The sequence below is a fragment of the Suricata suricatta genome, chromosome 15 (genome assembly GCF_006229205.1).
Source record: "Suricata suricatta isolate VVHF042 chromosome 15, meerkat_22Aug2017_6uvM2_HiC, whole genome shotgun sequence".
NCBI classification, from domain to species: Eukaryota; Metazoa; Chordata; class Mammalia; order Carnivora; family Herpestidae; genus Suricata; species Suricata suricatta.
The window spans coordinates 41,642,291-41,653,853 of NC_043714.1; the positions used below are offsets into that span (position 1 = coordinate 41,642,291).

The 11,563-nt window shown below is 39.5% G+C and overlaps 1 protein-coding gene across 1 annotated transcript in view; it reads right to left on the reverse strand.

Moving 5' to 3' along the window:
• Positions 1-3,942: 3,942 nt before the first annotated feature.
• The window catches only part of RIDA (reactive intermediate imine deaminase A homolog), a 14,470-nt gene continuing 6,849 nt past the window's right edge, over positions 3,943-11,563 (reverse strand). Inside the window, exons 2-6 of the mRNA XM_029923482.1 lie at positions 9,248-9,353; positions 7,209-7,263; positions 6,916-6,984; positions 6,104-6,159; positions 3,943-4,709 (exon numbers count right to left, since the gene is read on the reverse strand). Coding sequence (XP_029779342.1) covers positions 4,647-4,709; positions 6,104-6,159; positions 6,916-6,984; positions 7,209-7,263; positions 9,248-9,353 — 349 coding nt within the window. The 3' untranslated portion in view covers positions 3,943-4,646. The remainder of the gene's footprint in view (positions 4,710-6,103; positions 6,160-6,915; positions 6,985-7,208; positions 7,264-9,247; positions 9,354-11,563) is intronic.

Below are 11,563 nucleotides of genomic sequence, written 5' to 3' on the forward strand. Positions count from 1 at the left end.
ACCCAGTCTGCCTTGTGTCTCTGATTTCCTGGCTACAGTGATTGGTTTAAGAACAGGCCCCCTAATCTGGGCTGGACCAATCAGAGGCTTCTCTGGGACATTTGCCAGAGATACCAGGAAATGATGCCTTAATGGAGTGCTGGAGTTAGGACCTTGGTGGTCTGTATGTCTGGGCGTGCAGCTACTACCCTAAGAGACAGATGGAGCCAGGGAGTTTCTGGTGGGTACATGGGTAAATAAACCCAGCCGTACTCTGGACTTCTCTGCTACACGAGTCTAGGAATTCCTCTCTCTTTCTTTCCAGTTATACTAGTTTAAGTTGCATTTCTGTCACTTACCAATAAGAGTCTTGACATTAAAAGTGAAAAGAGAGCTCTTTTCCTCCCCGGCTGCTTGAAGCGCCACCACCATCATGAATGACACCGTAACTATCCGGACCAGGAAGTTCATGACCAACCAACTACTTCAGCGGAAACAGATGGTCATTGATGTCCTTCACCCTGGAAAGGCAACAGTACCTAAGACAGAAATTTGGGAAAAACTAGCCAAAGTGTACAAGACTGTGGGAGGCGGAGGCAAGATGGCGCCTTGGCAATCCGCCCAAGCACATGACAAAGTATGGCCCGCCTGCCTCTGGTGTACCCACCTCCCAGCCAGATACCGCGATAAGTGTACGACCAATGCAAAGCCATGAAATTGGTTAGCCCTGTTGCTGTCAGCCAATCATGAGCGGCCACGTAGCCTGGACGGCCTGTATATATGGGAGAGCAAGCAGCGGGGAAGGGGAAGAAGAAGAAGGAAGAAAAGAACCAGTAAAAGTCTCTGCAACGAATCCCGGTGTCCTCAGTTCTTCAAACTGCGGGCAGTTTGAGCGGCTCCGGCACAAGACCACACCAGATGTCATCTTTGTATTTGGATTCAGAACCCATTTCGGAGGTGGCAAGACAACTGGCTTTGGCATGATTTATGACTCCTTGGATTATGCGAAGAAAAAATGAACCCAAACATAGACTTGCAAGACATGGCCTGTATGAGAAGAAAAAGACATCAAGAAAACAGCGAAAGGAACGCAAGAACAGGATGAAGAAAGTCAGGGGAACTGCAAAAGCCAGTGTTGGTGCCGGCAAAAAGAAGAAGGAGTAAAGATTCTGCTGTGGCTCTCTGGTGACTGTGCAGATTTTTCATGAGAGGATTAATAAACTAAGAACTTTTATGTGTCTGGTTGTGTGGGAAAAAAAGTGAAAAGAGATATTTTATAAAAGAGCTGGAGAAAATATTAAATATAAGAGCAGAAATTAATTATAACAAAAAGCTATGATAGAAAGGATCAACAAAGCCACCAAATGATTCTGTAAAAAGGTTAGGGAAGTTGATAAACTTCTGGGCAAAGCTGATTAAAAAGAAAAAATAGAAGAGGTGCCTAGGTGGCTTAGTTGGTTGGGCATCCACTTCTGGATTTTGGCTCAGGTCATGATCTTGCAGTTTGTGGGTTTGAGCCCCATGTTGGGCTCTGCACTGACAGTACAGAGCCTGCTTGGGATTCTCTCTCTTTCTCCCTCACTCTGTGCCCCTCCCCCCTCTCAAAATAAATAAATAAACTTTTTAAAACAATAGAAGCCCAAATAAGCCATATTAGATGAAAAGGGAGCATGTGCATACAGATACAAAAGATTGAAAAGATGCCTATGAATGTGAAAATGTAGATGAAGTGTGCAAATCCCACAACAGTGTAAATGACCAAAGCTGACTGAAGAACAAACTAGAAAATCTGAATGTTCCTGTTACCATAAAAGAAATCAAATCAGGAATTTACAATTTTTTCCCCAAAGAAAATGACCAAGCCCCAACAGTTTTATAGGTACATTCTATTTACCATAAACTCTCTCACAGGAGAAAGCCAGTCTGACAGATGAACATAACTGTTTGGGATTTTTAGATTCTAAACAAAATATATCACTCTAAATATGAGGGCATACAACATACACATTATAAATATGTGTGTGTGTTTACATAAACACATATATTGACCAAGTTGAATTTATTCTAGGAGCAAGACATTGATTCCACATTATAAAAAAGTAGTTGTCCTTTACCATATTAGCAAGTTGAATGAGAAAAATCATATGATGCTGTCACTGATTAAGAAAAAATTCAATAGATTTCAATAACCACTTTGAACTCTGGTGTCACCTCAGTGAGGCCTTCCCTTCCCATTGACTTAAAAAAATTTTTTTTTACATTTTTAATTTACTTTTAAGAGACAGAGAGAGAGAGCATGAGCAGGGGAGGGTCAGAGAGAGAGGGAGACACAGAATCTGAAGACAGGCTCCAGGCTGAGCTAGCTGTCAGCACAGAGCCTGATGCGGGGCTTGAACCCACGAGCATGAGATGACCTGAGCCAAAGCCAGACGCTTAACTGACTGAGCCACCCAGGTGCCCCAAGGTGGCCTTTTTGAGCCTTTGCTGTGTGTTACACTCTGCAAAGTGATTTTTTATATATATTATTTATTTCATCCTTGTGATATCCCTTTGAGGAGGTGCAATTACGATTTCTCAGGAAACTAAGGCTTTGAGAGGTTAAATAACTAGCTGAAGGTCATGTGGCTAATAGTGGTAGATGTGGGCCTAGAACCCCAATGGAAATACTCCAACGTCTCGGCTCTTCAAAGTGTTCTTAACTGACTCTAATGTTCTCTTTTGGTTGACCAGCCTTCCCAAATTAACATGACACTTCCACAATAAGCTGAAACATCTGTGAAACAATTCAGAAGTGGGTCCCAGATTATCTTGATAAAAATGAAGTGCTTGTAGGGGCGCCTGGGTGGCTCAGTCGGTTAAGCCTCCGGCTTCGGCTCAGGTCAGATCTCACGTTCGTGGGTTCGAGCCCCGCGTCAGGCTCTGTGCTGACAGCCAGCTCAGAGCCTGGAGCCTGCTTCCGGTTCTGTGTCTCCCTCTCTCTCTGACCCTCCCCCTCTCATACTCTGTCTCTCTCTGTATCAAAAATAAATAAAACATTAAAAAAATGAAGTGCTTGTAATGTTAGATGCTCTAACCAGGTTTTGTATACTTAAGAATGGTATGTGTATGTTTAAGAATGTTATGGCTGCATTGCTGTAATATGATCATCTCAAAAACACGGAACTGTTTGGAGGGGTGGTTCAATCATCTAAGGCACGTTCTCACAAAAGAACACTCTACAACAGTTTTAAAAATGAGGTTGACCTATGTGTATATATATATATATGGAAGATCTTCAAGACAGAAGACAGCAGTCTGAGAATAATCTATAAAGTTCCACCTATGTAAACAAGCCAAAACCAAACTGGATGGTCAAGTATGTAAAGAGTAGAAAATGATCTGCTGGTTATATTCAAAACTCTCAGCAGTGGTTCTCTTTGGGGAGGGAAGTGAGATGGAGAGGGAGTGAAGGGTATTTCTACGTTTTTTTAAAGTTTATTTATTTTGAGAGAGAGAGAGAGAGAGAGAGAGAGCACACGTTCATGAGCAAGAGAAGGGCAGAGAGAGAGGGAAAGAATCTCAAGCAGGCTCTGCACTGGTGCTCAATCCCTTGAACTGTGGGATCATGAGCTGAGGCAAAATCAAGAGTCAGACGCTTAATTGACTGAGCCACTCAGGCATCCCTGGGTACTTCTACTCTTATTTTATTTAAAAAAAAAAAACTTTTTTTAATGTTTATTTTTGAGAGAGATAGAGAGTGAACAGGGGAGGAGCAGGGAGAGAGGGAGACAGAATCCAAAGCAGGATCCAGGTTCTGAGCTGTCAGCACAGAGCCCGATGCAGGGCTTGAACGCACAAACTGCGAGATCATGATCTGAGCTGAAGTTGGAATCTTATCTAACTGAGCCACCCAGGCGCTCCTTTTTAATTTATATAGTTCTGTGTTGGAATGTATTCGACAGCAAAGAAGTATTCATGCAGTACTTGTCTAAATTAAAAGACTTTAATGAATCAAACACAAAATAGTTATACACAGCCTGATTACAACAGTGTAAAAATATAGTAAGTCAGAAGTAAGTTTTGAGAAAAAAAAAGTTTTTAATTTCATGGTTCCCCCCACCTTTAGGTAAGCATTTTAAAATATAAATTAAACTGTTAAAAAATAAGTGAACAGATCACACCAAGGAAAATTTGCATGTCTGTTTATTTCCATTAGAAAAATACTATCTATGAAAACTGTGGTTTACTTTCCTCCCCTTCACCTGTCATTCAAACTTAAGTACTTTAATTTTACTCAAAAGCAGAGTTATGTAGCAGACATGAGGATTAAATATTTCACATCATTAAATTAATAGGCTTTAATTGAATTAGTTGTGCTTTTATGATTTATTAGGAATAGCAACGCCTCTTTCCTACATATTATTTCCCTTTACTTTCGTTTATTTGAGGACATAAGGAATGTGTCTTTTCCCACATCCAGTCGCATGAGTGTGCGTGTGACTTACAACATCGGTGACTGGAGTTGCCATCAGACCTCCAATTCATGCTCATTTCCCCTGTTATTTGGCATTTCCATAGTAACTTCCAGCGTTTTAGTCAATCATACACTTTCCAACATCAACTGTGAAAATTACGATGTTAATTTAAAAACGCTGTTGAGATTGCAGACTAACTCATGCCGGCCCTGCTCATAGCGACGCTGTTGTGAGGGGTCCCTGGACAGCCACTCCTTCAATCTCCACGCGGCTCCCCTGCGGGGAAAACAAGGAAGCAACGTTTAGGTAATTTTTGACTAAGAGTGCTCTGTAATAACTACTGAAAACGTATGCAACTACTAGCATACGGTGTCTTTAACATGACATTTCTCAAAGAAGGAAAGGCCAGGGAAGCGTTCACTGAGAGCCTACAACAACCCAGGCTCCCGTGCTGAACACGGTCATCGGCACGAGTGCCCAGGAGTCTCACCGCAGCTCTGTCCGTGTCCCTCCTCGGTCCAGACCGTGATGCACGGAGCCTGGGAAGGTTATTCAGTGTGTCTCAGGACAGGGCTAAGCGGCAGAGGTTCAAGCCCATGTCTTCTGATTCCAAGTTCAGAGCTCGTTCTATTGTACCCAATACCTTAATTAATTTTGATGGTACTGACCATTCCGGTAACAGCCAATTAAAACAGTAAGAAATACCCCTCACAAGTACCAGGGGAAGCCGGTACGAGCAGCTGCTGGGCAGGCAGCAATACCGTGCTGCTAGGAGCTTCGAATTAGGCTCAAATATGAAATTAAGGATGGTGAGAAATTATGTGAGCCACTGGTTTTGAGATCCTTTTTCTAATAGAATGTCTAGAGCTTTTACTATGTAAGTGTTTTGTTTGTTTTACTGAAGACTCCCCAACCTGGTCATGTGAAAACAATACCACTGCTATTTTACTTTTTCTTACAATTTAAGTCCCCCAGTTCTGTTGTGTTCATGTTCACGTGTGGCCTTAATTCTTAATTTTCAAGACAACTTTTAAAAACTTCTTAAGTTCCTTGGGGCGTTTAGGTGGCTCAGTCCGTTAAGTATTAGACTCTTGATTTCAGCTCAGGTCATGATCTCGCAGTTTCTGAGTCTGTGCCCCGAATCAGGCTCTGTGCTGACAGCCTGGAGCCTGCTTGGGATTCTCTGTCTCCTCTGTCCCTCCCTGGGGTGCACTCTCTCTCTCTGTCTCAAAAATTAATAAATTAAAAAAATTTTCTTAAGTTTCTTAATTTTTTTCCTCATGCATATAATACTGGGTATTTGCTTTTAGTCTTTAAGATCCTAGAAAACAGAAGAGTGCCTGGATGACTCAGCTGGTTGAGTGTCTGACTTCGGCTCAGGTCATGATCTCCCGGCTTGTGAGCTCAAGCCCCGCGTCGGGCTCCGTGCTGACAGCCCGGATCCTGGAGCCGGCTTCTGATTCTGTGTCTCCCTCTCTCTCCGCCCCTCCCCTGCTTGTGCTCTGCCTCTGCCTCTGTCTTTCTCAAAGGTAAATAAACATTAAAAAAAAATCCTGGAAAACACATTATTTCTTTTAAAAATTTCCTGCCAAAGTGCTTAGTTTGTTATATTCAGAAAACAAGGTAGAAATTCAAAGTTGTGTATGTTCGTCACTTTAAAGTGTACTTACTTTGGGCAAAGCAGCGACCTGGTAAGCAGCTCTTGCAGGAAAACTGCTCTTAAAATCTAGATTCAAAAGAACTCCATTTTAGTTTTCAGACACTGTCCTGTGACTGCACAGTCAAGAATCTGGTAAGTGCTTCGTAGATCTATCAGTGCTTTGACACAAGCAACACTGAAAAGGAGAAGCTAACACTCATATTTGTTTGATAAAATATTTTGCCATAGGATTCCTAAGAAGTGAATACTTTTAAAAATGTCTTAGCTTTCTGGGGAAAAGGAAAATACTCACATGCTTTGAGACTTCGATCTTGCTTCATATGGATGGGGTTTTATTTTTAAAGCGACGCTTACGTGCTATGGGCTCATTTAAGCATTCTCACAACCCTATGAAGTTTTATCTCCATTTTGCATATGAGGAAACCAAGGCATAAAACCATTAAGTAATTAACCAGCTAAGGATTCTGAGAGCCAGAACAGAGATGGTGGTGAGATCATATCATAGCACTAAAAAATACAATCTATGTGTTAAAAAAAATTATTAGGAGGGCTTACAAAGCCTGAGAAGACTGTATCAATATTAAGCTTTGGAAAAATGAATTTGTAAGACTGCAGTATATTATTCTAGGGAATCCCACAGAAGTATCTTGGATCTTTTTCATGGGGGCAAACTATATGTTTCTAATCAGACAATTCTTTTAGGATGGGATCTATGGCCATTTCTTTAGCATTTCCTAACACTCTTAATTCATAATGGACAATCAAGGTTAATACGCTCATTTCTCTTAAAATGGAATATAGTGATAAAGCCAAATTACTTACACTGTTTGTAGACTTCATTGACAGTGTTGAAGTCATTTATGTCAGCCAGTAGAACCGTTGTTTTCACCACTAAAAGATACATACACTGTTATTAGATTTGGCTGTTTGGTCTCACTCAAAATATTACTTAGAAAAAACATATGGTTCTGTGACTGAATTGATTAAAATGGGACTGAAATTAAAACAACTTTCAAAAGCAACAAAGATATGGCATGGCATATTACTGGATGCTCTATGTTCTTCAAAAAGAGCACAGAGGTATCAGAAATGTGAAGGAATATCAAGTTGCTCACCATTGGTGAAGTCACAGCCAGCAGCTTTCAGAATTTCACCCATGTTTGTAAGAGCCTATGAAGAAAGGCAAGAAAGACTTAAGGCACTGGATGGATGTTACATTAAAGCTTTGTTTCAATTCAGTTAATCAACTTTTACTAATACCTCCTTACATAGCTTAATGTTGAGGAAATTTCTCCCTTTCTAGGAAATTCTACTCCTTCTAGGCCACCTCTACACAAGTGAATTGCTTCTCGGCTTTCCTATATAATGAAGAGAATCTTTCTGATATATAGTGAGACCTTGTACAAACACTGGACGGAAGTCTCTTTTTCAGTGCTAGCGGGTGCGAAGTTCTCAGCCAACGTCCCCTAAGCGGAGACAGGGACAGCTTCTGGAGTTCTGAACTCTGTATCGCTTTGATAGTAAATAAGAGCTAGTGAGCATTAAGACATGTTTTCTTTTAAAGCAATCATTGACTTTAAAGAATTCTATTTTTTCTCAAAAAAACAGTATTAGTAAATTATGTATATGCTTGACGCTCTGGCCTTTGGAAAAACATCAGTTTTTCACTCATTTCTTAATGTACTATTTTTTCAATTTATTTTTCCTCTTCACTTTACTTGGCACATTATAATGTTTGATATTTTTATTTTTTTCTTCTTTTTTTTGAGTAGAGAAAGTATACACATGCATGTGGGGGAGGGACAGAGGGAGAGAGAGAGAATTTTAGGCTCCATGCTCAGTGTGGAGTACGATGATGCAGGGCTCGATCTCATGATTATAAGATCATGACCTGAGCTGACCTGAAGAGTCAGGCACTTAACCAACTGAGCCACCCACGCACCCTGATATTTTTATGTAAAAAAAAAAAAATCTTCTAAATAGATAATACACAGATATGGCAGAAAAATCCGACAGCTATGAAACAGCCATGTGCAGTAAAAATACGTCTCCTACCCTCACTCCCCGCTTCCCCAGGTTCTCGTATGTCCATGCAGAGACAGTCCGTGCTTATGCCTGCGTAATGCGCCCCCACGCCTCTCAGATGGCAGTGTACTGTGCAAGCTGTTCTGCATCGGGGTTTTAGTTTATCACATAACAATTTATCTTGGGAGATTTTTCCACATTAACTTAGTTGTATCGATCTAGCATGATCTATTTCATTAGTTCCTTACAGATTGACATTTAGATTGTTTTCTATCTTTGGATATTACAGATGACTCAGTGAATATATAAAATTATAATTTAATTCTATTTACTGGATTAGAATTGTACTCCTCATTCTTATTTAAAAAAAAACATTGCACACAATCTTTGATAGTTTTCTCTCACCAACAAATGTTGACTATTACTTTTGTGGGCTTTTTTTTTTTTTGGCGGGTCAGTGGCCCTGATAATCAATTTCCCAATCCATGTGGAAGTGGCAAGATGCTATCTGATTTCAATAATTTAATTGTGATTTAAGTAATTTTATTGAGATAACCAACATATCAGTTTTAAATATGATGACTGGATATATGTATATACTGTAAAATAATTACTGCAGTTTAGTGAACATCCAAGAATTCAGGTTTGAAGTCACCCTTGGAAGGTAGACTCTTCTGTTGTTGTTAAACGATTCCTCAAAGTTTGGACCTTCTACTGATAAAAACCTGTCTTACATCAATCAGTAAGTAACTTTAAAAGCATTTCTCTGATAACCGCTATAAAAGATCAGGCAAGTGTGTTCTCTTTTAAAATTTATTACTTATTTATGTATTTATTTATTTAATGCTTATTTATTTTTGAGAGAGAGAGAGAGAGAGAGACAGAGCGTGAGCAGAGGAGGGGCAGAGAAAGAGGGAGATATAGAATCTGAAGTAGGATCCAGGCTCTGAGCTGTCAGCATAGAGCCCGACGTGGGGCTCAAACTCACAGACTGTGAGATCATGACCTGAGCTGAAGTCGGATGCTCAACCGGCTGAGCCACCCAGGTGCCCCAGCCAAGAGGATTCTTAATGCTCTCAGTATTCAAAAGCAATAAAGAAGGGAACTTCAAATGTGAAAAATGACTTACCTGTTTGGCCTCCTCTGCCACCCCTCCCGGCACGAGCTGTCCACTTGCAGGGTCCATGCCTATCTGTCCCGAGATGTAAACGGTCCGGTCGACCAAGACAGCTTGACTGCAATACACAGAAACCCAGCGTGTATATGAGATATGAAACACACAACTCAATGTGAGAAGATTTCTTTGCTAGGACACGAAAAACACAAAATGTAAAATAAAAGAACTAATAATGGGACTTCATTAAAATGAAAACCTTTTGCTTTTTGAAAGAGATCTATAAGAAAATGGAAACACAGTCACTGATTTGGGAGAAACTATTTGCAAAACATATATCTAACAAAGAACCTGTACCCAGAATATATAAAGAACTCGTATAACTCAGTAAGATAAACAACCCAATAAAATATGGGCAAGTGATTTGAGCAGATATTTCATAAAAGAAGACATATGAAGAGCTAGGAAGTAGATGAAAGATGTTCAACCTTATTACTGCTTAGAAAAATGTAAAGCAAAACCTCAATAGATAACCATTACACATAGTAAGATATCACTGATAATAGTAAGTATTGGTGAGGATGTGAAGTGACCAGAACCCTATAATATATACACCGTTGGTGAGAATGCAAAAACAGTACAGATGCTTTCGAAGATAGTTTGGCAAGTTTCTTAAAAACTTAAACATATATTTAATATACAACCCAGCAATTTCTTTCTTAGGCAGCTACCAAAAAGAAAGGGAAATATATGTCCAAAGACTTCACATGAATGTTCAGAACAGCATTATTTATGACAGCCAAAAAAAGAAAAACAAAAAATAAGTATCCACTGATAGGTCCAACTAAAGCCTACATATTATTTGCTTTCACTTATATGAAATTTTCAAAGAGAAAGTATAACAGCAGAAAGTAGACTAGTGACTTCCTGGGGCCAGTAGGGACTGACCATAAATGGGTATGAGGGAATTTTGGGGGGGGGGGATGGAAATGTGCTAAAACTTGATGGTAGTAGCAAATGCATGGCTCTAAGAATTTACGAAAACTCATGGAGATCTACATTTCAAATGGGTAAACTGAATGTAACTTATACTTCAACTGCAAGACAATACAACAAAAATGCAATGCCAAAAGCACTGTGAGAAAAGAAGTACTTATTCTCGGACAAGATTCATTATTGCCTCTCGAAGTGTCAATTAAGGATCCACCCATGATGGGAAAACTTTATTTCTGTTAAGTGCTTGCTTTTGGAAATGACTTGTTTTGTAATGAGGATACTAAATTTCAGAATTAGGATAAAATCATAAGAAACAAAGTAAGTCACACCGAGACCTGAAAGAGTCAAACAAATCAACTTAAAAAAATTTATTAGTTTTTGGATAAAGGAAACAGCTCTGTTATTTCTCTTTTTCATTGTGGTAAAATTATATATAGCACACAATTTGTCATTTTAACCATTTTTAGGTACACAATTCAGTGGCATTAGGTACCACCATTTAAAAAAGGTTGAGGGGTGCCTGGGTGGCTCAGTTGGTTAAGTGGCCGACTTCGGCTCAGGTCATGATCTCACAGTTTGTGGGTTTGAGCCCCACGTCGGGCTCTGTGGTGACAGGCCTGGAGCCTGCTTTGGATTCTGTGTCTTCTTCTCTCTCTGCCCTTCCCCTGCTCATGTTCTCTCTGTCTCTCTGTCTCTCAAAAATAAACAAACATTTAAAAATAAATAAAATAAAAATGTTGATAAAGAAACCTTCGTATCAATTTAAATTTAAAAGTAAAATTTGTTTTACCATTTCCATGCTTATTTAGAAAGAGCATCTTCTCATTTCCAATGTTACATTTCTAATATTACATCCTCCTTTCTAACCTTTGTTTCCCCTGATTTTCCTGACCATATCTTTTCTCTTTAAAACTTAAACTACAGTATGTCTGTATGTATGTATTTATTTATTTACATAAGCTCTACACCCAATATGGGATTGAACTCACAATCCTGAGATCAAGAGTTGCATGCTCTACTGACTGTGCCAGCCAGGCACCCCTGTAATTTTTTCCTTAATAATTTTTTGAATAAGAGAACATTCACATAGATCAAAAATCTAGAAATACAAAGAATCTCAGTGAACACCTCCTTTCTCTCCTTCTCCTCCTCCTGCTCAGTTTCCAGACCCTACAGATAACCAATGCTCTCCTTTACATACTCTTCTGAAGTTTCTTCGTGCATATGCAAGGAAAAATGAAATATATCTTCTCCCTGTTTATATAACACATGGGATACTAAACGCTCTTCTACATTTTGCTTTCTTCACTCAACGGTATACCACAATCTTTCTTT